The sequence below is a fragment of the Carassius auratus genome, chromosome 26 (genome assembly GCF_003368295.1).
Source record: "Carassius auratus strain Wakin chromosome 26, ASM336829v1, whole genome shotgun sequence".
In the NCBI taxonomy this organism is placed as follows: domain Eukaryota; kingdom Metazoa; phylum Chordata; class Actinopteri; order Cypriniformes; family Cyprinidae; genus Carassius; species Carassius auratus.
In genome coordinates, this window is record NC_039268.1 from 10,450,693 (window position 1) to 10,476,743 (window position 26,051).

The following is a 26,051-nucleotide window of genomic DNA, read 5'->3' on the forward strand; positions in this document are numbered from 1 at the left end:
CTCTTGTTTTGGACCAGTATAAGGCCAGTGCCAAGCCTGTTGTATTGTTTTCAATACCCCATTGTGATTTTGGATTGCCTATGGTATACAGTATATAGTGTTTTGTTTTTTGCAATTTATTTTTGTTGGCTGATATCCACTAACGCACTTATTGACTGTTGATAATCATATTCACTTTGCTATGGTAAAATAAAGTTCATAAATAAATGTTGAAGTTTTCATTGTGTGAGATTGCCTTTTCCTGAATTAACCAAATCTGATCTAGACGTAGACATACAAAAAATCTTGCCAACAAATAAATACTGAACATTTTCACCATTATTGTCCAGGAAAAACAAACAAACAACACATCCCATTCATGTAATGAGATATGTAACTCTAACACCTGCAAAAACAAAGATTGCTTGCATGAGGCAGAGCAAAAGTCACATATCTGAGAAATACAAATTTTTAAAATAGAAAGCCTAAAGACAAGCAAGTGAGATTTTAAATGGAGGTACAGAAGATAAGCAAGCACTACTCCTGCAAAGGATAAAAAAGGATGGCCCGAATGCAGTGACAAAATCATTGTGTAGTCAGCTGGTAAAGGGACTTTTTCAGTTCATTTCCCAAAAATATAGGGACAGAATGAAAGTCTAATTAACTAGTCATCTATCTGTCCGTTAATTCAATTAAAAAAAATTACGTTTTCATCTGTAGCTTTATATGTTCACCACTAGATGTCCTTAGAACCAACCACTGTTAGAACTAGTTTTTCTGGAATAGTTCACCCAAAAATGAAAATGTTGTCATCATTTACTCACCATCTGTTTTTTCTAAACCTATATGAATTTCTTGCTTCTGCTGAGCAAAAAGTAGATCATCTGAAGAATTGTAATTAAATAGTTGCTGGTATTGAACACCATAGTAGGGAAAACAATGGCTACTAGCGCAGTTTTCTCCAAAATATATTCTTGTGTGTTCAAGAAATTCATGCAAATTTGAAGGATGAGTAAAAAAGGATAACATTTTGGGGAGAACTATCCCTTTTAACTAGTATTCTTTAGTTCTTTAGTTTTATGAGCCATTCCTCAGCTCTCTGTTTCATTATAAATGGTTTCTTAGATGTTTATTCTTTAATATCTAATACAACATTAGTTATCTCCTTTATCCGTTAGCAATTTTATTTGTAGGCTTATATTACAAGCTTGGATTGAAAGTGATTTACGTGTGATCACCACTATATGCTATTGACAATAGACTTTTTCTATGCTAAATTTCACTGAAATTTATCTAATGTGACTGCACCTGAAGGGGTGCACTGTAGGACATAACATTAAAGAAACTGTTCACCCAAAAAAAAAAAAAAATCTGAATAGATTTGGAATTTAGCAGGACGTTAAGAAACTCAGCACTACATCACTTGCTCACCAATGGATCCTCTGCAGTGAATGGGTGCCATCATAATGAGAGTCCAAACGACTGATAAAGACATCACAGTAATCCACATGAAAATCTGTGTTTGTAGGAAACAAATATATCAAGACATCTTAATTTTAAACTGTCTTGCGAAAATACCAGTCCATAATCTATAAAAATTGAAAGAATTTTATTTTTATTTTTATTTATTTTTTACCAGAGACAGCAGTGAATGGAGGACTCATATTTTAACAGAAAGCAATGGTTTGAAATTAAAACATTTATTAATGGCTTTGTTTTACAGGTGTGTACTTCAAAAGACAGACTGCGAGTCCTGTGGGTAACTTGTGGATTGTTGTGATGTTTTTATCAGCTTTTTATCAGAACTCTCATTCTGACGGCACCCATTCACTTCTGAAGATCCATTGGTGAGCAAGTGATGTAGCCTAATACATTTCTCCAAATCTGTTCAATGAAGAAACAAACTCATACATCTTGGGTGGCCTAAGGGTGATTTTCAGCTAATTGTAATTTTTGGGTGAACTTTTGCTTTATTTTAAACTAATGTTTGACAACCAAAAAAAGTGTGATATATTTATTTATTAGCCTATATATTGTTGTAATGAAATGACATCAATTAATTTTTACTATGGAGATGGATTAAGCGTCCAGATATATTTTTGTGACACTTTAGGCTATTGGGTAAAAAGGGCAAAAGAAGGCGTTCTACACCCGTATGAATGTGACCTGCAGAGACACGAGACACTTCAGAATCAGATTGTCGTTCAGTCGTGAACATTTCAGCGAGGGTCGTAAGAAACAATGAGGTCAACCGTAAGATCCGGTCAAAACTGATGTAGATGGGATTGCTTTGGCGGGGAGTATGCGGTGTCCGCCACACGGAATACATTTTGGTGTGTTTTTGGTTATATTGTGACACTTGAAGACATGTACAACTTCACATCCCTGCGCGCTCACGGAGAGCCAGCGGGTCGCATCTTTCTAGGCTTCGCGCTTTCTCTCCTCGTGCTGTGGACGTTATTGGGGAATTTCACGGTTTGCGCCGCGGTTTTGCGCTTCCGTCACCTGAGAGGAAAAGTTACAAACATCTTCATCGTGTCTCTGGCGATGTCTGACCTGCTGGTGGCGGTTCTCGTGATGCCGTGGAAAGCGGCCACGGAGGTGACAGGACACTGGGCGTTTGGCTCTTTCTGCCAGTGCTGGGTAGCTTTTGACATTATGTGCTCCACCGCTTCCATCCTGAACCTGTGCGTAATCAGCTTGGATCGATACTGGGCCATTTCAAACCCGTTTCAATACGAGAGGAAGATGAACCGTAGAGTCGCCCTCGTTATGGTCAGCGTAACGTGGATCGTATCGGTGGCCATATCATTCGTGCCCGTGCAGCTGAACTGGCACCGGGCAGACCTGGGAACGGTCACCACAAACAACTGGACCACCAAGGAAATGTGTGACTCAAGTCTGAGCAGAACCTATGCCATTTCATCCTCTCTAATAAGTTTTTACATTCCGGTAGCAGTAATGCTGGTCACATACACGCGCATCTACTGCATTGCTCAGGTTCAAATCAAGAGCATCTCTTCGCTGGAGCGTGCAGCGCAGCGCGCGCAGAACTGCAGAGCAGGTGCGCGCACCTGTCCTCTCCAACACCGCGCGATAAGAGAAACCAAGCTCTTTAAAACGCTCTCCGTGATTATGGGGGTGTTTGTGTGCTGCTGGTTTCCGTTCTTCGTCCTGAACTGTGCGGTTCCTTTCTGCCACGAGCCAAATTGTGTCAGCGAAGCAACTTTTAACGTGTTCGTGTGGTTCGGCTGGTGCAATTCATCTCTCAATCCGATCATATATGCTTTCAATTCTGATTTCAGAGATGCTTTTGCTCGACTTCTGTGCTGCCATGGCCTGTGCACCGAAACACCTCTTGATATTCAGTGCAAGGATCCGGTGTCCACTAATAATCAGGGCAGCTCCGTTAACACTATGGAGGTCGGTTATGTCAGTTTGGAGAAGGTGGATAACGGAATGCAACATCCACTGGTGAAGATACATATGTTTGGAGATGAGAGCGAGGTTCAGCATACTAACTCTGAAGATGTGTGTCAGAGTAAATGACTTTTTTGTTAAGCATAGGAGAGACAAGACTTACAATTAATATTTCTCAGGTTTTCTTTTTGAAAGTCAGTTTCTGTATGCACATACCTTAACGTTTTGCCTCCAAAAACTTTAATAATGTCCAGGAAACAGGTTAGAGTCCCATCACTACACATTGACTTATGTTGTCATGTTGTCACTATTGGCAGATTTTGAGGGGCATGTCTTAGTTTAAATTGTTTAGGTAAAAATGTCATTTCAATCTCAAAGTAAGAATGACATTTTTAATATATATTTTCTTTTTAAAGAGATTTGTAAATAGTAAAGCAATCCGTCCAAAATGTAGCCTATTTATGTAACAGGCTACAAAATAATCAAAACATTATTTTTAAGATGTAACACACATCTAATTAAACTGATTGAAATAACATTTTATAAAACAAATTGGCCTAACCTTCTTTTGAATGTAATCCTGAAACATTATGAAGAACTGGGATATTCACCCAAAAATACAAATTCTGTCATTATAATTACTCTCATGTCTACAAACTTGTATGAACTTTTTTTTTTTTTTACATTTTGAGATTATCAACTGCTTGGTGACCAAAATAATTTCAAATATCTTCTTTGGTGTTCATAAAGTCATACAGGAATTACATAGTTTTTTTGTGTGAACAATCCCTTTAGCATTTATTCATAAGTGTTTTTGCCATGGTTAAAAGAAAATAAGTGAAAAGGCTTGTTTGTTCCTTGTGTGCTATAGTGAATTTACACCAGATTAACCTCTTGAAATGAATTTTCACCAAACTTACATTTATGTAAAATACATATGTTTTAGATATGTTAAAATATTCTCCACAGTATTTTTCACCCTTGGCATAATATATCCCAGTTTGAGTTAATTGTGTTCACTTTTTACCCACAATCTGTAGTTTGGAGTATAATGCATATCCTACATTCTGAACATTTTGAACTAGGTGCCTGGAACCAATTGGATTTGACACCAAAACCTTCAACTTCCTTAGCTATAATCCTTGTGACAACTTCCTATGTCTCCTTATAACCTAATCTTTTGTTTACTTCTCTGTATACATGTGAAAAATACCACTAAGTTCAGGTAATCTTGGCCACAGAAAGAGGTCTGAGGTTTTGATAGACTGGATGCCAAAGAGCTTGACGAGTCCTAGTATCGTTTTCCATTAGGTACGAGTGCACTTCCTCTCATAAATAATTAGTTGGCTGCAATCTCCACTCAAGGAATGTTACATTTCAGTGTGCAAGAGCTTTTGGACTATACGTCGATTTATGTATGTCACGCTGATGATTCTTTGAAAGTGCATAGGGTTGTACATGTTGATGTTTTTCACCTTTACCAGGGTCTGTTAGTTGAAGAACATGGTATTTTTAACAGTGCATAACAATCAGGTTCTCTTCATATGGTTGATCATCTTGACTTTGTTCATTTAGGTTGGATGTCTTCGCCATCTATGAAACTTACAGTACTACTAATTTTTATGCTTTAATATGTTTGATTATAAATTGCAAGCACAAAATTGTAAACACCAAAAGTCATTTCACACAAGGTTTTTAAAAGTTGCACACAGCAGCATTTCCTGAGCATTTTGGAAGTTTTTTAATGACACATTGGACTAGAGTGTATTCACAACAGGCATGTTACGTATGTAATTAATTCACAATGAGAGGTTTCAGTTGGCTCACAGCAATGAATAAAACATGGGAAGGCAATCCCTAATCCCTTAATAACTGTATGCAAACTAAAAAAAAAAAAAAAAAGTATTTTGACAATTGTATTTTGTTGTTGTTGATGATGATTTTAAATGACAAGTGCTGAACTCCAATAATATTTATAAGATGATGCAAACTGGTGTAAATATGTTTGTGAGTTAAATCACTGCTCAGATTTGTCGCTGAAATGAAAAGGTGTTTAAAATTGATGGCCCTTTAAGCTAAAAATACATCACCGTCCTTGAAGTCTTCATTCTTGAATCACATCCAGCCCCTGAGGCTTGCTTTAATTTTGGAATCCACAGGGATGGTTTTTCTACTGAAATTGTTAAATTGTTAATCTTAATTTCTTGAACCAGCTGGGATGTCTGATGGGAAAAGGTGCCAGTAGTTGTAACATTTAAAATCCTTATTTGAGTAACTGTAAATTCCATATTCACAGAGGTCCCAAAATATTTGGACTCTTAAGTCACACTTCAAATTTATATCATTGCAATAAGGTGGGTGACCATATGTCCTGTTTTTCCCAGAGACAGTATGTCATGACCAGGAATTCTAAATTGTGTAAAATGTCTGGGTTTTGGCTTTGTCGTGCTCTCATTATACATTAATTCATGCTCTTATCACAGTCCTCTTACATTATGCATGTTTGCGCTGCTTTGAAGTCCCACCTTCTGACACGCCAAATTCTATAAACTAGTGTTAGAGTATTTGACAAAACTTCTAAAACCCACAGTTTTAGAATTTAAATATTTTGCATTTTTTAAATATGTTTTATATAATAAAACAACAGACAGAATTATCAAAATTAAGGCAAAAAGTATCTGGATGCTTTCTGGCTATCAAACGCTGATGAATCATGTATTTAATGTGATGGGCAACACCTGTGGTTTCTCTGCTAAGACACCTGTGAACTTCAGAACTGACTTCATATATCATTATAAATCACAATAGGACAGGTTAAGGTAATGCAAAAAGGGCTCAGAAAAGTGATTGGTTATGAGAAAAGCTCTAGTATTGTTTGTCCTGAAGATGTAACTTGATTTTGTAAGTAAATGTGGCTTAAGTATCCAAATGCTTCTTGGGGCCATTGCATATGCTTACTTAATGAAGAAGAAAGAGTATCTCTGTCCGTGTGCTTGGTCATCAAACACTCACAGTAATGCTAGCCTGCACACTGAGTTTCCTACAACTGGTCAAAGAGGTTAATGTGCACAGGAGATCAGTCACTGAGGGTCGAAACACAAACAAAACAGGAATTAATGAAGTGTGTAACATTTTCAAGTTTTTTTACTTTTTGTTTTTATATTTTTACAACAGGGACACAACTAGTTAAATATTATCTAATTTGTCAGTTAGAATGTGTGAGAAATTTTCACATTTCATTACTGTTTATGTAAAACACACATCCTAAATTGTATAAGAAATTTGTTTAAATAAAACTATTTGAAATTTTGATCTGAAACTGTTCATGGTATCATGCCCTTTACGTATTAGTAATTAAATAATATCAAGTTAATTAAATGATATGGCATTTTTATTATTTACTTTAATATATACTTATATAAAAAAAATTCCAGGAACATAATTGTTTTAGGAATCTGTACATCAGGATTAACATGGTACAGGCCTAACGACAAGCTAAAGAATCACACTAATCTATTATATTGAGCTCTCCAAGAACTTAATGTAATTGTTTAGAGACATCTAGTGGCTGATGTGCGCAATGAAGATATATTACACTATTTTCGTGAAAATGTAACAGATGTTCACGATATATAACATGCATATTCAATAACTTTGTACCTAGACCAAGGTTCCAGGGAGACCTGGAATGATGCCTTTTCAATAGGAATAATTCATGCATAATTGTTTTATCAGTTATCTTAACTATGAATTAACTGATTACACGTGTATACCAGAGTTAAACTCATTCCAAGTATTTAAGCATAATATTTTTTTTTTTTTTTTAAGATCACAAGAAACATTATTTTCCGTCCACTGAGTCCGAAGGTCCAAACAGTGGGTGTGAGACTTTTAATTTGTACACCCATGAACCGGAACTGATGTCCTCGAGTCTGCAAGAACATCCTACAGAGACTGAAGGAAGTGTGGATTGCTCCGTAAACATCATTCAATACGTTTGTTCTGTATATTCGTATGCACGTTTGTGTTTTCCCCACCGAAATACCCTTGCGCTCTTTCGGGGTTGGTGGGTTTTAATCTGACCGTGTCTTTGGCTTCTGGAGCGCATTGTAGAGCCCAGAGGAGACGATGTCTGCAGAGGAGGCGGATAAAACCACCACCACTGATGCGAGTGCAGGAGACGAGGAGGAGGAATGGCTGTACGGGGGTCAGTGAGCGCCAAATCTGTTCGGCACTCCTGTACTTTGTATTTTTAACGGCTTGGCGAAAAGTGGTTATTGATATACAACACCATATATTGGCATGCGTAATTATTATGGGGCCTTTGTACTGACTGCAGTGTTATGAGATACCTGTCACGTCACTAGATATAAACTTCACGTCTGTGGTTTAATTCGAATTTCTTTTTACGAGGGAATAGATATAGAATCTATTTCTGAATTGTTTAGGTTCTGTTCGATATTCTGTTATTCTTGAGAAAATCGTTCCCATGGTAGCTGATAGATTCCATTCAGAATTCTGCATTTCGAATCTGTTCAAGGTTCTTTCTGTTGCTACTTTACGAGATTCTACTTTGATTCACACTGAGACCGGATTCTTCGCCGCTTGATACATGTTAATATATATATTTTTTTCAAGATTCTCTTTGTTAATTCTGTTTGAACATATACGATTTTTGTGATCACTGTCTTGAGAAAATGGTAGAATCTTTTCACCCATTCATAATGGTTTCTTTTTTGTTTATATTAATAGCTTCTTTGAGATATAATTAAAGAATGGATTTCACTTTCTGAGGGGACTGAAAGAGAATTCAGATCTCGGATAGATTCTCATTTAGAATGATTTTGAGATGATTTTCAAGAATACAATAATCAAATCTGTTCATGGTTCTGTAAGGTAAATATTAAATATTTATATTATGAGCTGCTCCTCTTAACATACTTACCAATAGATATTGGGTACCTTGTGCTCATACTGATTTTGTTGCTCATGCAGTGTTTTGTTGTTTTATAGATGAAGGTGAAAGTAAAGAAACTGAAGAAGAGGAGGCCAAACTGACAGCAGCCATCAGGTGAGAAATGACATGTTTACTGTTAATGATGAAGTGGCGTTTCAATTTTTTAGATTCAACAGACCCCCAAATAGCAATGTCAATATTATTTTGAAAACATTTAATTTCTATTAAACTACATTTAGCTTTTTTCTCTACTCACTATAGTACTGTACTGTTAGATGCACTGTTTTAGGATTCCCTTGCGGGCCCCCTGGGTGGGTAACTGGTGTGTACAAGTGGTCTGAATGATCACACACTGCTTTGTTACTTCCAGGTGTTTCCACTGAAGTTTTTTGATTCTATGACATGGGCTTTTAGAATGCAAATTGCATAAACATTCATTGCAGGAACACGTCATGTTTTTTTTTTTTGTTTTTTTTTTAACAGCATATCCTGTAAAACATATGCCAATTTTAAGATTTGCCTTTTTAAGTCCATCTGCGTTTGTTTTCATCATTTTCATGCTGATCTATCTGTGTGTGCAGTGCGACCTCTGCTCCTCCTGTTACCGAGGAGGTCACTGCGACCACAGACAACACCACTACCACCATCACCACCACTACTGGAAATGGTGTGACCAGTCAGGTAACATATAAAACTAATGTAAGCTGCTTCATTCGCTTCTAATGCATTTGATTTAAATTATGATTGCTTTTGTGCTGAAATATATTTAAAGGGGTCCTATGATGTGATTTCATGTTTTCCTTTGTCTTTGGAGTGTTACAAGCTGTTTGCACATCTGTAAGATTCATAAAGTTGCAAAAACTTAAGTCTCAGACCCAAAGAGATATTCTTTATAAAAGTTAAGACTTGTCCAAACCTTCCTAAAGTGCCTCGTTTAATATGTATGTATGTATGTATGTGTAAACAAAAACTCTTATATTGGATGTGATTAATCGTTTGATAGCACTAATGATTCTAAATGAAGAGAACCTCAAAAAACAGTTGTTTTGTTTGTTGTAGGAGGAAGCACCTGGAGAAGATGAAGACAGTGAGAGTGATAGTGATGATGACGATGATGATGTCCGTGTCACTATTGGCGATATAAAAACAGGAGCGCCACAGTACGCGTAAGCATCCAAAGATTGTGCTCACATTCTGAAGATTATAAGGTTCACACTGGATGTTTGATAGATAACCTGACATCGCCTGCAATCCAAGCTGATGGACTGTTGAAGATTGAAGGGGATCAGACAAACAGTGGAGGGTTCTGGTTTAACTCACTTGGATCGTGTGCTTTAAAGGGACAGTTCACCCAAAAATATAAAAAATGTCATTTACTCACTCTCATGTCGTTCCAAATCCATAAGGCTTCAGTTAATCTTTAAACTCAAGTCAGATATTTTGAATAAAACCTGAAACGTTTCTGTGCCTCCATTGAAAGTACAGGTAATCAGAAACCGATTTAATTTAGGCTTTATGTATGAATGCACACAGAGCAGATCAAATATGGTAAACCCTGAAACCTGTGCATTTTAGCATCCGTATTTATTATCATATCGTGATATGCTTTATGTATCTATATCAATGTTTAGATCATACGTCATCATGTAAAATGTTAATATTTTGTTACAAGATTTGGATTAAACTGCTTAATTCATCCGGGTTAATTTTATGATGCATTCATGACCTTTTTGCATTTTACGATCTGAGCTCGCTGGAACAGAAATGAAAAGGTTTCATCAAAAATAAATATTTAAAAAACATAATTTGTATTTTGGAAAATTAACCAAGGCCTAATGGGTTTGGAATGACATGAGGGTGCATGAATGATGACAGAATTTAAATTTTTGGTGAGCTTTAATGCTTTGAATTTGAAAATGTACTGCAGTAATAAGCGATAAGAAGAGAGAATGAATAATAAATACATTTTAAATAATCAATTATTATGTAGTATGGGGCTTTTTCTGTGTTTTACTTTTTTACTATGTTATTTTGATAGTGTTTAACTGAAATAGACTGTATATCTGATGTATTTATGATGTTTTATTGTGCAGGGCATATGGAGGAACTCCAGTGAATCTAAACATAAAGTCAGCTGGCAGCAGAGCATATGGAGCAGGTGAGGAAAACTATGTGTTTCAAAGTTTGGTTCTTTCTGACTAAATTATCCGTTTACTTACAGATGCCTTTTCATACAAAGAAAGCGCCATTTGTCAGTTCTTGACATAATTTAAGTGTGTGTTGAGTAGGTTCTAAAGTGAAGGGCATAGACCTCGAAGCTCCAGGCAGCATCAATGGAGTTCCAGTCCTGGAAGTGGACATGGAGTCCTTTGAGGAGAAACCATGGAGGAAGCCAGGTGTGTATTTACTTAGCATGACACTTTTGTGGTTTTTGCATGTGGTGTCTGTATTGTTAAGCATATGTATGTTTACAGGTGCGGACTTGTCTGACTATTTTAACTATGGTTTTAATGAGGACACGTGGAAAGCATATTGTGAAAAGCAGAAGAGGTTACGCATGGGCCTTGACATCCTCAACATTGGATCCACCACCAGCAAGATCTCAGTAAGCATAATCAACTGTTACTCAGGATGGAAATGGTGAAGATTTGTACAATTCTGCTTCCGATTATACTATTCCAGGTCTTTTAATGATTTCTTAGGGATTTATAATATTTGGAAGACAATTCTTTGCATTTCAGCAGAATTGTAAAATACAGTTTCTTTCAGATTTATTTAAATGATTTTTCTTTGACAAAATTAAATCCATTTCAGCTTTATTGTATCTGACAACTTTACTTCTCCTAAAGTTGTTTCTTGACTTTTCATTGATCATGTTACAATACTGTTCAAAAGTTTGTGGCTCAGTGGTTGGTAAATTTTTTTTACGGTTTTGAAATTAGTCTCTTATGCACAATGAGGCGGCATTTATTTGAAAAAAAGTAATATTGTAAAATATTATCACTATTTTAAGATACAGTATTTTAAATACTATTTATTCCTGTGATGGCAATGTTACATTTTTAGCAGCCATGATCCTTTGGAAATACCCACTTTTGAACTATATGTGTATATTTGCATATTTTTAATGTTTTTATACCATCCCCATTACTGGAAGTATCCCGAACCATCTGCAAAAAAATGGAATCAGTTTTGAATAAGAATAGATTTCTGATTCCAAGCCCAACCGTTTACATTCCAGTCGGATAATATCATGTTAGTTGTAATAAAATGAGTAATTATTAGTCAGGTGTGCATGTTGATATATTCATGTTCACCATTTGATCTTTTCCACCTCTTTCTTCTTTCAGGTTCAGCAGGGTCGCACAGGTAACAGTGAGAAGGAGATCACAGTTGCAGCTCATGCAGCTAAAGCAGACTTTTCCTCTCCATCTAACCTGTATAAAGCAGGTCTCAACCCAGCGAGGTAAACATGTTCTCTCTCAGTCTTTATGTTTGGGAATGCATGTACAGTGTTTGTCCCGCATCTGTCATGTGGGAGAGGGGATTAGTAACTCATTTTTGCCTGTCTCCCCTTACCCATGCCCTCATAGGATATCCCCTCCACACTGGGCAGGGCCTGCCTCTCAAGAAATGTCCTATTATACGTAAGTGGGAGGTGACATGGGCGTGGTTTGTTTTAGAAGGCCTGAGTAGACATTTAAATATGAAATTAAACAGGCTTCATTTATTGTCTTTTTCTTTTTTTTTTTATTGATTGTTGACACCGTTTATTTCTGTTGGTGATGTTTTAATCAAAAAAAGCACTATGAAAAAAATGCAAAAATCTGCTGCTTTGACAACAGACTCAGCAATCTGAACCGTTTTTCTTTGCAAAACTGTGTAGTCATTAGAGCATTATGTTAGATTGGGTTTATGTGTTTTTTTGTACTAAGTTGGGAATGACATTTTGGTAGGGCTAGGCTATATGACCAACATTTCTCTTTCTCTCTATATATGGTTTATATTTTAAATAAAATTGTTATAAAGTTGCTTTTCAAAATATCTGCTGATATTTGGAATGACAATATAGTTTATGAGTGCAATATTGATTTTATACAAAAGTACAGAAATGCTTGTATTGAGTAACTTACATTTTAGACACAAGATTGCCAGTCTATTTTTGTTCTGCTCACGAAGAAAAGCCAAAGCTAGGAATTAAATGTATATCAATATCAAATATATTTAGATGTTTGATAAATTTTCTCTATTAATTTGGAACTGCATCGATACAAAGCGGATAATTTGTAATAAACACAGTGGTGTTGCACAAACACCCTTCACTTTTAAATGAGAAAATGATCGAACTGATCAGTTGCATTCAAAACAAATGTTGCAAGTCACAACATTTACTGCAGTGGTGTTTAACTAAAAAAAAGGCATTAACTGAAACAAAACTAAATTAAAATAAAAAATAGATATTAGATGAAAAACTCAAAAGAACTAAAAAAAAACTGTAATATAAATTAAAACTAAATACTTGCCAAGCAACAATTATAAATATTATAAACAAATATTTAATATTACAATCTATTATTAAATAATATAATAGTATATGGATAATACTATAATTACCCCGGGCTGCCTGGCAACTGTAACCAACTAAACTTGTGTTACACCCCTCAATTACCCGGTCTTCCTCATTTGGGCTTGTCCTGATACATCTTGCATATGTATTTCTGAATTCAAACATGTTTCTTATTTGTTCTCCACTGTAAATTACGAAGCAGACTTGATGCACAAATATGTCATCTGATATATAATCATATTGCCCAGCCCTACTAAGGTGTGTGTTTTTATGTATGCATCTGAAATACAGAGATGAAAAACACAGAAATGTATGTGCACCTTCATGAAGCTGTATGTTTGTATTTGTTGCAGGAAGACGCCCGGGACCATAGATGTGATTGGCGGACAGACTGCCACCATTAGCAGGGTGGAAGGACGACGTCGCCACAATCTGGAGGGGAATAACATCCAGGTTACTCACATAACATGCTCTTATGCTCTCCTCAGTCTCTACTGAAAAGCCGAAATGTTGGAAACACATCTGGGAACTGAATCATGTGACTTGAACACTTGTAGGTGATTTCGGAACATCCCAGCTCTGAGGCTGAACCCACCAAGATGCCTCCTCCTTTCTTTCCCCCGGGACCACTGCCTCCAAACATGCCACCTCCTCCATTCCTCCCTCCTCCTGTCAGTCAGGCTCCACCTCTGATCCCACCTCCACGTAAGTCTGACCACTGTCAAATTTTATTCATTTTTTTATTTTATTTTTTTTTAATCCACAATGAATGTATGAAAAAAAATCACTTTCAAAACCATTGACAGTGTGGTTTCTCATAGCATTTTTTTACTTTGTATTTTTTTACTCTTATTTTTAACAGGGATGCCCATCACCGTCCCTCCACCCAGTAAGTTGAATGTGCAATAACATGACAAACATAGTAAAAGCAACACATGATTAACCTCTCAAATGTTTCCAAAGCACCTGTCTACTGTATCTACAAACTTTATGACTGACTTTGTGTAAAATTTCCCTTTTTTTTCTGTTGATGTGTCTCTGTTTAAATCTTGTTTCTGTTTGTGCTGTAGATTTTCCCCTTCCTACTGGAGGACCTCCTCCTTCCCTTATCCCTACTATGGACAAGTAGGTGTAGCTTCTGTACTCAACTATCAGTTTTTTAACATCAGCGTACATGGACGGGTATTTACAAATAAGTTAATACTTCTATTCATTAAGGATGCGTTAAATTGATCAAAAGTGATAGGAAAGACTATTAAGCAGAACACTGAAAAATGGAGTAATGACTACTAAAAATTCAGCTTTGCTATCATTGTAATAATTTATATATATATATATATATATATATATATATATATATATATATAATATATATATATATATATATATTTGACAACTATGAGATGTTATTAAAGTAGATATTATAATAATTATTTTTAATATAATTTTCATATTTAATTAACTATTTGTGTTTACAATCAAACCAAAAAAAATATTCATACAACAGATATGCAACAATATCAACAATATTCGGCCGAGTACAATTATTTGAAATTCTGATATCTGAGGTATTCTGAGGTTGCAAACAAATTCAAATATTGAGAAAATAACCTTTAAAGTTGTCCAAATGAAAAATCAAAAATGAAATTTAGATATATTTATTGTAGGTAATTTATAAAATAACGTATTCATTGTACAAGATCTTTACTTAATATTTAATGATTTTTGGCATAAAATAAAATTAATTTTGATATTTTTGGGTATTGCTACAAACACACCTGGTCACAAATTTTCTTGAGAAATGTTGAATTTGTCTGAATAACTTTTGGTTTGACTGTGTATGTAATAATATAATGTTTGTTTTTAGGGTCCTGTATTTAGATTTAAATACATACAGTTTTTGAAAAGTACTTTTCTGTTATACTATGTCTCTGTTACCCTTGATTGGCACTTAAACACTTTGCCTGTGTGTTGTATTCAGCAGTGGGCACCCAGGAGGATATGACGGACGTCCTGTTGCTCCATTCCCTTTTCCTACAGGTAGAGTAGTGTGTGACTATCTCCCCAGTTTGTTTGTCTCCTGAAAAACTCATTTAATTTAGATCTCAGTACAGATCACAAGCGCTTAAATGTTTTCCAGGCTTATTAAGCTCAATTAAGTAGCACGCACATTGGGGATTGTTTCGTTTTCAGGTGGGTTTCCTCCACCCATGCAAGGAGCCGTTAACCCCTGGCCGGGCTTGATGGACAACCCAAAGCAATGGGACTATTACCCTCGGCGAGAGAAAGAGAGGGAAAAAGAGCGAGAGAGAGAGAGGCCAAGGGAAAGGGTCCATGAGAGAGACCATAGTCCCTCTGCTGTGGCTTATAACAGGTGAGCGATGATGCCAGCCCACTCCTTCACTACACAGATCTACTCTGTTTTTCAGTTTGAAAGTGTAGAATTGTTTATAAACTCATCAGTAAATGTTATTCCAAAGGAAAACTAAATCTTTGACCCTTTCAATGTTTAAATAATTAGTCCTAGTTTCTCTGGTTCTGTTTTTAATGATTCATTAAACTTGGTATTGTGCAGTGACGAAGAGCGGTATCGTTCTTACCGTGATTACGGAGACAGAGGGTATGAGAGGCATCGGGAGCGATCGAGCCGTGAGAAGGAGGAGCGTCACAGGGAGAGGAGACACCGAGAGAAAGAGGAAGGGAGGCACAAGTCATCACGGAGGTATTATACCAGGGTCGCAAATTTGTCTTGGAGAAAAAAAAGTCACCAAAATGAATAAGAATGAACACAAATTTTGACATACCAGGCAATATATTTTGCACTTGAGTGCCAATGAAATTAGTTCCAAACAAAACAACAGCAATGGGCACAGCAATGTTTGTTTCCTGAATAAAGAGAGAGTTCAACCCAAAACAAAAATTTTGTAGGGAAAAAAAAATACTATGGAAGTCAATGGGGACCATCAGCTGTTTGGTTACCCACATTGTTCAAAATATCTTTAGTGTTCAAGAGAATGAATGATTTGGTTGAGTGAATGATTCAATGACCCATTCATAAGACGTTTTGAACCGAATGAGTAACTTGATGACTCGCTCATTAAGACTGTAGCTGTGTCCAGTAATCTCGGAGTATGTGAGGTAAAATAAACAGAAAAAAAGGTAGGTACTTTTGAAAAAATAAGTTGTGTGTTAAAAGAAAGCATGTTCTATGTAGTACGTCTGGTTTAAATTCAGTTCTCTGTTTTGTTTCTCTGCCCCTGTCCTCTTCTGTCACAGTAGTAGCAGACGGAGACATGACAGCGAGGAGGGTGACAGTCACCGGCGCCACAAGCACAAGAAGTCCAAGAGGAGCAAAGAGGGCAAGGAGCCCAGCGAGGAGCGATCTGCTGACCAGGAGAACCAGGAGGCCATGGAGTAACTCCTGTCTGTCTTCTCCGCTCTCCTTCTTTCTTATCATCATTGCGTTGGTTGTCAACCAAATCATGCTATATGAAATTATAATCCAGTTTACCTTCCTTTTTGTTTTCATGTTTCCGTTCTTGTTTTGCTGTTTTTCTCCAGTGCAGTTGTACCATGTAGATGTTGATTTGTTGGATTAAAAAAAGAGCATTTGGTAACGTTTGTTGTGTCTTTTCATATCTTGTAAATTAGCTGTTTTTTACATATTGTTTAAAGTCTTTTACACTCAACAAGCCTGCATTTATTTAAATATTTGATTGAAAAATTTATCTTATACCTGTGTTTTCATCAGCCATTATTCCAGTCTTAGTGTCGCATGATACTTCAGAAATCTTCTGATGCGCTGATTTAGTGGTAATTAAATATTTCTTCTCAATATTATTTTAGAAATGCTTAATATTTTTATTGAAGTGATACTTTTTTTCTGAATTCATAGGTTAGGTTCAGCAGTTATTTTAATTTACCATTACCTTTGATCCATTTAGAAAAAAAATTGCTGAATAAAATTATCAGTATTTACTGTCATTTTTGATCAATTTAGAGCGTTTTTGTTTCTTGGCAAGTTATGTGTATTTAAAAACAATAGTATTTGTTTAATGAAATATTTTATTAAAAAGCTTGGTTGATTATATTTACTTTAATGTATCTAATAAAGTAGTACAGTTTTGAATTATGGTACTAGCTCCTGAAAATATATTATTTCCCACTGCTGCGGCAGGAATGACTTTATGGTCGTACCCCGGTATATGGTCGTATTTGGAGATGAGAAAGCCATAAACAGGAAAAAAAGGGAGAAAGCCCCAATGATTGTGAATTTGATTTACATACTCTCGCGATGTATCCCGAGATCAACCCGCACGAGATTGTCGGCGGATGTTGATGTTTTGCTCCATATTTCTGTGCCGTCTTTTCTCTTCTCGGCCGTGCGATTTACGTTATTGCCAATATTTGCTTAACTTGAGCGAAACACGGTCTTTCTCGGCGCTTCTTTCGGGAAGCAAAGAGGCCGAGGCGGGGGGCGATGATGGAGGACTTTGATGAGATTTACGAGGAAGAGGAAGAAGAGGACGAGGACAGGGCCGCGGAGGAGCAGCTGCTCAAATACGCTCCGGACCCGGTGGTAGTGCGCGGATCCGGGCACGTCACTGTGTAAGACACCGGCAGCTCTGGATCTGTTCCTACATAGATCATCAACCACTATTAATCTAACCAAAGCCGTTAGGAGCACAGTGCTCGTTTAGAAACGCAGGACACATGCTAAGTCATTTACAACAACCAAGAAAATATTGCTAGTGTCCTAGACTCATAGTTTAACAACCTAGAAAGCACTGAAATCTTCAGTTGTTCATACAAAGCTAATAAATGCTGTCTAAAAGGCAGTCAACTCGGTTTTGTCAGGGCAGCTTATATACGTATGTACATTTATAGAGATAGTTCACCCAAAAATGAAAGCCCTGTGATCAGTTTCTCACCCTCTCGTTGTTCCAAACCTGTGACTTTCTTTTTGACAGCCTCAGTCATCGTTTACATTTTTCTCCATGCTGTGAAGAAAATGGTGACTGAGGCTGACATTTTGTGTGTGTGTGTGTGTGTGTTACACAGAAGAAAGTAAGTTTTGAAACTTTAATTTTTGTTTTCTGGTGCCAGGTTTTTTATTTTAGATACCACAGATCCTCAAATATGATTTGTGCATGGGATACTAAAAATTTAAAGGCATCTATATAGCTTCTGGTATAAAGACTTTGAAAAATGAATATTATAAAATCTAAAATGTTTAAATATTAAGCAGTGTAGCTTAACAGAAACTAAATATGTTCCATATATATCCATATATTTTAAATGACAGTACTGCACTGTTATAATTATAATGTATTTACTAATTTGTTTACTTATGAATTTGTATTATTTTAATCAAATATGATTTATGTATTTATTTTAATATTTTCTAACACCGTTTTTCTTTAAACTTTTACACAGCACTCCCTTCCATCCCCTGGTCTTGTATATTACAATTAATTTTAGTAAATAAATTATCAAAGTAGATATACAGTAAATCTACGTATGCCTTTGTGGACAAACAGTTTAATCAAAACAAAAATCAAAACCGTTTTTTCTTCCCTGCAGGTTTGGACTGAGCAATAAATTTGAGTCTGAATTTCCCTCAGCCCTTACAGGAAAGGTAAGTGTAATTTTTTGGCTTTTCCCTCTCAAGAAATTACTATTAAATGCACAATTATTCATTGTAGAAGTAATAAACTTCTCACAATGAGAAGTGAAAAGCGTTGTTGCTGGCAATCAGGAACGAAAGGAAGTAATTATGTTAATGCTGTTACTTTATGTAATGCTTAAAGAAATTATTCACCCCAAATTTTTGTGGAATATGAAATGAGATGTTTAGCAGAATGTTCAAGCTACTCTTTTTCATGGTAACTGGTTGTCAAGCTCCAAAAAAGTGTGTGTTACCCACTGATCTATAATATATATATAGATCAGTGGTGTTACCCAATGTGGGGAGTAGCACATGTAATTCTGAGGTCATATACATCCTGCTTCATTTGTTCATTGGCAGGTCGCACCAGAGGAGTTTAAAGCCAGCATAAACCGTGTGAACAGCTGTGTGAGGAAGGCTCTCCCAGTGAACGTGCGCTGGCTGCTGTGTGGCTGTCTGTGCTGTTGCTGTACTCTGGGCTTTAGTCTGTGGCCGGTCATCTGTCTGAGCAAGAGGGTGAGTGTGTTCAGAGTCACTTCAAGGAAGGCTCCTTGCTTCATAGAAGTTTAGCTTTATCATTCATTGCTTTCATTTATGGCATGTTGTCAGGGTTTGAAAAAATGCATCTACTGTGGAAATCTGTGGGTTAGGGATAGGGATGTAATTTTTGCATTTAATACAGACAGTTTTGCAGTTTGAATAACTGTTTTAATTCAGAAGAATTAACAAGTGCTTTAACAGAAAGACAAACTTTACATTTAAACACATAGTGTGCCTTACTTTTATTTTTTCCTGTTGTCTGTGTGTGTGTATATATATGTATGTATGTAAAAATGTACATGTATTTATATTCATATGGTTTATATTATATAAACATAACATTTATACATGCATGGGTGTGTATTTCTATATACATAATGTACACATACTATGAAAAAAAAATATTAAGAATGCAATAAACACTAGTAACACTAGTTTTTTTTTTTTAAGAAATCATCAAACGTGACTGATTATATTTAATTACAGTCTTACAAATCATTTCTATTTCTAATTCAAACAATTGCTGTTCTTTTAAAACAGAACAGAACAGTTGTTTTCAACTGTGATATTAATCATAAATATTCCTTATGCACCAAATCAGCATATTAAAATGTCTTCTAAAGGATAAAGCAACACGAAAACTGTATTTACAAATTCAGCATTGCCATCACAAGAATAAACTATATTATACAAATTAAATTTTAATTGAATAATATTTCACAATATTGCTGTTTTTACAAAATTTTTGATCAAATAAATGAAGCCATGGTGATCATATGAGATCTATAAAATCTTACAGTAATGCACAATAAAGGACATAAATTAAACACTCTTTTCTAGTGATTTTACTTATCACATACTGAATAATATGTCTTTTTTCACCTATAGACACGCAGATCCATAGAGAAGTTACTGGAGTGGGAAAACAGCAGATTGTATCACAAGGTATTTTCAAGGTTGCTTGCTTGTTTGTATTTTCCTGTCTGGTGCTAATTTTACTACATGCCCTCTGTTCATTTAGTTGTGTTTGCATTGGAGGCTCAGCAAAAGGAAGTGTGACACGAACAACATGATGGAATATGTAAGCCAACTTCGAACCCACCCTAATCTAATTGCACAGTGACCGTTTCAAATACAATAAACCGTTCGCTGTCCTTTTTCTAGGTAATCCTAATAGAGTTTCTACCCAAGATTCCCATCTTCAGGCCGGATTAGCAGTGGCGGGCTACAGCTCATCCTTCCGCCGTGGTCTTCCTGAGGTGCCTTTCTCCGGTACTGTCATGGTCTTATCATGTGGCCTCATCCTTTTTCCCTCCACACTCTGAGCAAGAGACTCACCTCACGTCTGAGCGCCACTCACAGCACTCCTCACAAGAAAGCACTGTTTACGACCCACACACACAAACACACATATACTGTTCGCACAGACTGTTCTGGTTTCGCAAGTGCATGAATACACAAAGAGAGACTTTAACTGTCACATGACTACACGGAGTCTGCAAGGGGGCCACGGGAAGTAACTTCTGTAGCTCCAATCTGGAACTTCTACTATATGTCAATAAGATCACAGAGACTGCACAGTGTGCACTAGCTAAGTGACTTTCTGTTCCCGACACTGTGGAACGGATCAGTGCAGAATGGCTTGAAGATGTGACAACTGTAGAATTAAACCCTTTTATTGTATTAATAAAAAAAAAGATGGACGTTACGAATGAATAACAGATTTTCAGTTAGCTGAGAGCCAAATGGACATGGTCAATGCACAATACATAGTTCCCCATCTCTCCTTCTCACAAATGATCATCTATATACAAAGACAATCAAACACTGACTGTGCCACGCACCATCTGTGCTCTGACGGGACGTTGGAGTCTAGTTGAAGTCACGGACCTGGTGTGGTCCAGGTGCACCTCTGGGTAGTGATGCAGCACAGATTAGATTTGTTTTGATGTTTTTGAGTACTTTTTATCCTTGTTTACTTGCTCAGTTTAAAAAGAAGAGCAGCAAATGTTTGTTTCTTGATTTGTGTGAGTGTGGGTGATTATTTCTGTCTGTCCCGAGACATTTTATTTGTCGTTTGGTTCACAAGTGAGACAAATCGACACTTACAGGTTTGTTTGGTTAAACAGTTCATTAAAACAAATTATTGGGGGTCTAAAAAAAGTAATGTTTATATATATATATATATATATGTATAAACAGAACTTTATCTTTGAATATATATATATATATTTGAACCCAAAAATATTGGGGTTTTTCCAGGGCAGAGAGATTTTTTTTATTTAATATTTTTCTCTTTTTTTTTTTTCATTATTGATTCAATCTTGGGTCAGGTGTCCTATGCAGGCATTTTCTCTTAGTGGACTATATTTGTGTAAATGTATCCAATTGTAGGTTAATAAAACAGTTACATATCCCAGTACTCTTAAGACAATTGGTCCTATTAGACCTCAAAACTTGAAATTTATGAAGTGTGTATGTGTGTGTGTGATTACCGATATTATTACTGAAATTACAATTATCTCTCGTCTGATGTCATCCCAAATCCCTGGGACATCGTTTTTATTTTTCAAAAAAAATATTTCAGTGTATTTATGCACAATGTCTGTACAGAAATAAAATATGCTCAACTTGATTTTTGTGTTTCTTTTATTTTTTTCAATTCTGATTATTGTATGCCTACTATATATTGTGATGTCTGTTTAAATTCCAAGGGTTTAATGTCAAAGTATTTTACCATAATTATTGTGGTTTAGTCAGTTTTATCAAAACTGTATCTGCTAATAATTGCTCATACTTCTGATTATGAGTTTATGAATCTCAAGTATTAAGATGACAACTCATTCTTGAAACAAATGTGCTGCTACCTAAATGATTTTAATGAAATGACAAAAAAAAAGACAAAAAAAAAAGAGACAAACTTCATACAGTTTTGTAGACAGTAATGATGTGCTAAAACTCTCAAAATGCTAGCAACTGGACTGCAGTGCTAATGGAGCTTTGGGACCAGTTCAGTGAGTGCAAAAGCACCAATCTTTCTATAGCAAATCTGCTATTATTAGATAATGTATTTAAATTATAGTTCACCTTCAGCTGGTCTCCATTGTCTTGTGTAGTGTTTTTTTGTTTTCTTTTCTCAACACACTATTAAAATGTCAATGGAAACCAGCAACTGAAGGTGAGATATCCCTTTAAGCTGCACACAGTTTTAAAATAAAAATGGTCTTTAATTAAATTAAACAGGTACAGTCAATGACTGACATTTGTCAGATATAGTTAGACATTTGTATCATAAAAGACAGTTCTAGACAGTAAAACAGTGTTGAAGCAGCTCTCATTCCTCCCATGTGTCTCCGTATTTATTCTTCTTCCCTGTTTGCAAATAAAAGAAATGTGTATAAATAATAATATTAAGACTATAAAAAAGTTTTCTAAGCTATTATATGTAAACACAACTCTGACTTACAGAAATACAGAGTACGGAAAATAATTTGATACAGCTAATCTTACATAACCTCAGATTTAGCAAGTTGATGAAAATGTTCAATATGACAGTAAAAACATATATTAAAATGTTAAAAAAGATTCATTTTTGATCTTCTTACTCAGAGAATCCTAAAAAACAAAAGTTTCCATTAAAATATTAAGCTCAAATATTAACATTGATAATAATAAGAAATGTTTCTTGCAGACTAAATCAGCATATTAGAATGATTTCTGAAGAACGTGTGGCATTTTATTTTCTACATTGGTGTTTTTTAGTTTAGAGAACATAAAAAATGACGAGGGTTAGTAGATTGTCAGGTGTCACCTCTCTTGGCTGGGATGGTCTCAGGTGAAGGCTTCAACAGTGGCTCTGGTTTGTCATAGTTTTCCCTGTTCTTACTCCGAAGCTCCTCATACAGAATGTGCTTCTTCTGTACATCCTCCTCAACGTTCATTGGTTCTGCTGGATTGGAGGGATGTTGATTAACAATTGGCAATTAATTGCGTAAGTAACATTTTAATATGAACTACTCTTTTAATATTCAGAGTAAAAAGATTCTGCTCAAATTAAAGCTATACAGATGTCTGTATCCTTTAAGACATCGCCACTTGCTGCCTTCTCAGGGACAGATTAATATTACCAAACATTAATCTCAGTAAAATGCTAAAAATAAATATCTTTTTGTTACAAAAAAAACAAAAGAAATAAAAAGAAGACATTATTTGGAATTTATATTAGGAATTTCACTGTCAGGTTTTGAGAGAGGCTTCTTAAAGGGATAGTTAAACCAAGAATGAAAATTCTGTCATTAATTACTCACCCTCATGTTGTAAAAATATCTTAATTTGTGTTCTGAAGATGAACGGAGGTCTTATGCGTTTGGAACAACATGAGGGTGATTAATTAATGACAGAATTTTCATTTTTTGGATGAACTATCCTTTACTAATTCATAATGTAGAGAGTGTGTAGAAACATGATAAATTAGAAAACTAGACGAGGTAAAATAAACACTGAAGAAATTTTGATGAAATGTCAGAAATTTCTCAAATGAGAGCAATTATGATTAATAGTTGTGATAATTTTTGAGCAAAGTAGTTGTGATTATCATTTTAACCATTATGATGCAGATGAAAGCACTTTTAGCTCATTTCCCGCCAAACCCAGAATTTTCTGGGTTTCTGCGTTCTCATTGTTATATGCCGGGGGACACTATTACGCATCTCCAGAATGAGTCCAGAATTTTCTGATCAAAAACACAAACAAGAAAGATGCAGAAATGAGCTCTGTATGTCAGCAGATGTACATGCAGCCATCTAATGCATCTTTTCACTGATCATTGTACTGAATATGATCCAGATATAGTATTTGATAAAAAATTTATTTTCTTAGCTTTTGCTCAAAATTTCTCAGCTTAAAAAAAAACAAAAAAACCAAGTGTTGACAAAAAATATGTTTTTTTTTTTGTTTGTTTGTATAATAGTTGAGGCTCTGTTCTTTATTTTGATGTATTGCATGTTCCAATATGAATACAACAAAATATTACGGGGTCATGAAATTTTAGTGCAAGTGATCAAAAATACTGACGGTGGCTGGCAACTTTTTTCTTTTTTTTTCAAAAACGCTGGCAGGGAATGAGTTAACTTACCGGTAATTTGAGTGTCATACTGAGCTGCTGAGGACATAGGGTCAATGTAAAAAGACTGATTCCTCTGATCATCAAGTTGAAAGGTCGGCTCAAATTCAGCTTTGTTTGGATCACTCATTTCTGGGTGTTTATGGGTAAACCTGAAATATGTAAAATAAAAAAATAAAAATATATATATATTATGAAAAAAGATGTGGGAAAAATCTTTTTGCAGGTAGAGACATGCAATGTTAGTTACCAAACAGTTTTGACAACCATTTTGACCACAGTTTATAAAAAAAAAAAAAAAAAAAAAAAAGATTTCAAAATGTTCTCTGTGAAACATGAATCCTTTGAGATTTTGTGAATGCTAGTGGCCCAGAAATGGCACACTACACCGTTAAATGCTGCATGTTCGTGTAGCTGATGAGGTGCTCACACTGGTGGTTGGTGCCGCTGTCTCAGTCTCAGCGCCTCCCCCAGTGGAGAATTCTCCAAGCTCTTAAATTTCTCCTGGCATGTCCTCATGTATGACATCTTCCCTCCCAAGTAGCCACAAACACCAGCAACTAACACATATTTAACACATTAATACATACTTTTAATATTCTGTCTATCAATTATTCATCTCAGTAAGATTAAATTGTACTCACAAGCAACTTTGGGCAAAGATCCAAATCTACCGGAGGCTGCAAGAGCACCTAAAACAAACAGATCAAAATATTGACACTACTGTTTAAAAGTTTGGAGTCTGTATGATTATTATTATTATTATAATTTTAATTTTTTTGTCAATTAGGCTCTTCCAAAGTCACATTCATTTATTTAAATAAAAATACAATGAAAGAGTAATATTGCGAAATCTAACGGTTTTGTATTTTAGGTCCCATTACTCATCTTTAACGTCACATGCTCCTTCAGAAATCATGCTAAATATTTCTTATAATTATCAGTGTTGATTTGTGCTGTTGATTGTGTGTGTGTGTGTGTGTGTGTGTGTGTGTGTGTGTGAAAACTGGTATTTTATTTATTTATTTATTTTTCAGAACAGCATTTATTTGAAATATATATTATCCTATGCGTAAAGTATAAACCCACCTCTGGAGATAAGGAACTGAGTGAAGGCCATGCTGATGGCAGATATAGGGAGAGCTGTAGGAACGTAGAGAAATAATTCACTCATGATATCAATAAAACCACAAGCGAGATGATGAAAATAAGCACTTGCCATCCACTCACATCTGTACCAGAAGCTTTCCTGATTACACTCCCTGAACACTCTCCTCTCCTCCTCTGTGGGGATGTAGTCGATTCCTACGGGACCCTACACACACACAAACAAACAAATAAATAAACAAAATATTTCCATTATTATTATTATTTATTATGACGACTGGGCTAAAAAAATGTTTTGCATTATAAACCCCTCAAAAATATCACAATGACAAATTTCCAAAACCAGTAAGACAGATGAGATGTAGCATGCATTCATGGATAATGAGGTCTACTGTATTTGTTAGACTACAGAGACCAGCTTCATTCAGCATTACAGTGACCTGGCAACATCACTTTATCATTTTCTGTCTTGTTACGTGATGCTTGTTACCGAACACACCACGACTGAGTTTCCTGGTCGTTCAGGGTCGGCTGGAGACTGCTGGGCCTGGGACATTGTGCCTCCGACGTCTTTGGCTGCAGTACAGTCGCTATCCAGTCACGCGACGCGACCATAGACAGTAAAAGAAAGGACGCGACTCACGCTTAAATGTCAAATCCACTGGAACCTTCTTCCTCGACGGTGCTGCAG

General features: G+C 35.7%; 4 protein-coding genes across 11 annotated transcripts; 3 read left to right on the plus strand and 1 right to left on the minus strand.

The window, feature by feature from the left end:
- Nucleotides 1-2,346: 2,346 nt before the first annotated feature.
- Nucleotides 2,347-3,528, plus strand: LOC113043962 (D(1B) dopamine receptor). The gene has a single exon (XM_026203513.1). The coding sequence runs from the start codon at nt 2,347-2,349 to the stop codon at nt 3,526-3,528; it is 1,182 nt and encodes a 393-aa protein (XP_026059298.1).
- Nucleotides 3,529-7,312: 3,784 nt separating this feature from the next.
- Nucleotides 7,313-16,542, plus strand: fip1l1b (FIP1 like 1b (S. cerevisiae)). Of its 6 annotated transcripts, none has more exons than XM_026204139.1 (17): nt 7,313-7,606; nt 8,413-8,470; nt 8,938-9,055; nt 9,416-9,522; nt 10,450-10,514; nt 10,645-10,752; nt 10,831-10,961; nt 11,707-11,822; nt 11,950-12,003; nt 13,277-13,376; nt 13,481-13,628; nt 13,786-13,812; nt 13,994-14,048; nt 14,905-14,963; nt 15,117-15,297; nt 15,499-15,645; nt 16,203-16,542. In XM_026204139.1, the coding sequence occupies exons 1-17, from the start codon at nt 7,528-7,530 to the stop codon at nt 16,339-16,341; spliced, it is 1,692 nt and encodes a 563-aa protein (XP_026059924.1). In that variant the 5' UTR covers nt 7,313-7,527; the 3' UTR covers nt 16,342-16,542. The 6 variants fall into 6 exon arrangements, with proteins under 6 accessions (XP_026059924.1, XP_026059928.1, XP_026059923.1 ...); XM_026204138.1 differs by having other exon boundaries at nt 7,314-7,606; nt 16,200-16,542; XM_026204140.1 differs by having other exon boundaries at nt 7,314-7,606; nt 14,908-14,963; nt 16,200-16,542.
- Nucleotides 16,543-17,222: 680 nt separating this feature from the next.
- On the plus strand, nt 17,223-21,766 carry chic2 (cysteine-rich hydrophobic domain 2). The gene is made up of 6 exons (XM_026204148.1): nt 17,223-17,531; nt 18,507-18,561; nt 18,952-19,107; nt 20,020-20,076; nt 20,153-20,212; nt 20,296-21,766. The coding sequence occupies exons 1-6, from the start codon at nt 17,404-17,406 to the stop codon at nt 20,344-20,346; spliced, it is 507 nt and encodes a 168-aa protein (XP_026059933.1). The 5' UTR covers nt 17,223-17,403; the 3' UTR covers nt 20,347-21,766.
- A 223-nt stretch (nt 21,767-21,989) lies between these two features.
- LOC113044301 (OCIA domain-containing protein 1) lies at nt 21,990-26,051 on the minus strand. Of its 3 annotated transcripts, none has more exons than XM_026204146.1 (8): nt 25,851-26,051; nt 25,484-25,568; nt 25,343-25,396; nt 24,898-24,945; nt 24,684-24,813; nt 24,266-24,405; nt 22,943-23,077; nt 21,990-22,503 (listed from the first exon to the last, which is right to left on the minus strand). In XM_026204146.1, the coding sequence occupies exons 1-8, from the start codon at nt 25,914-25,916 to the stop codon at nt 22,466-22,468; spliced, it is 696 nt and encodes a 231-aa protein (XP_026059931.1). In that variant the 5' UTR covers nt 25,917-26,051; the 3' UTR covers nt 21,990-22,465. The 3 variants fall into 3 exon arrangements, with proteins under 3 accessions (XP_026059931.1, XP_026059930.1, XP_026059932.1); XM_026204145.1 differs by having other exon boundaries at nt 22,943-23,080; nt 25,851-26,050; XM_026204147.1 differs by having other exon boundaries at nt 22,943-23,080; nt 25,860-26,049.

Excerpts from the sequence above, each read along its gene's own strand:
- LOC113043962 (XM_026203513.1), top strand. The coding sequence starts at position 2,347 with ATGTACAACTTCACATCCCTGCGCGCTCACGGAGAGCCAGCGGGTCGC.
- fip1l1b (XM_026204138.1), top strand. The coding sequence starts at position 7,528 with ATGTCTGCAGAGGAGGCGGATAAAACCACCACCACTGATGCGAGTGCA. Across the intron at positions 10,753-10,830 it reads GAAACCATGGAGGAAGCCAG|GTGCGGACTTGTCTGACTAT; the intron begins GTGTGTATTTAC and ends GTATGTTTACAG. Across the intron at positions 15,298-15,498 it reads TCTGCTGTGGCTTATAACAG|TGACGAAGAGCGGTATCGTT; the intron begins GTGAGCGATGAT and ends GGTATTGTGCAG.
- chic2 (XM_026204148.1), top strand. The coding sequence starts at position 17,404 with ATGATGGAGGACTTTGATGAGATTTACGAGGAAGAGGAAGAAGAGGAC. Across the intron at positions 18,562-18,951 it reads CCTCAGCCCTTACAGGAAAG|GTCGCACCAGAGGAGTTTAA; the intron begins GTAAGTGTAATT and ends GTTCATTGGCAG. Across the intron at positions 19,108-20,019 it reads TCATCTGTCTGAGCAAGAGG|ACACGCAGATCCATAGAGAA; the intron begins GTGAGTGTGTTC and ends TTTCACCTATAG.
- LOC113044301 (XM_026204145.1), bottom strand. The coding sequence starts at position 25,916 with ATGTCCCAGGCCCAGCAGTCTCCAGCCGACCCTGAACGACCAGGAAAC. Across the intron at positions 25,397-25,483 it reads GGAAAGCTTCTGGTACAGAT|CTCTCCCTATATCTGCCATC; the intron begins GTGAGTGGATGG and ends ACGTTCCTACAG. Across the intron at positions 22,504-22,942 it reads GACCATCCCAGCCAAGAGAG|GGAAGAAGAATAAATACGGA; the intron begins GTGACACCTGAC and ends ATTTGCAAACAG.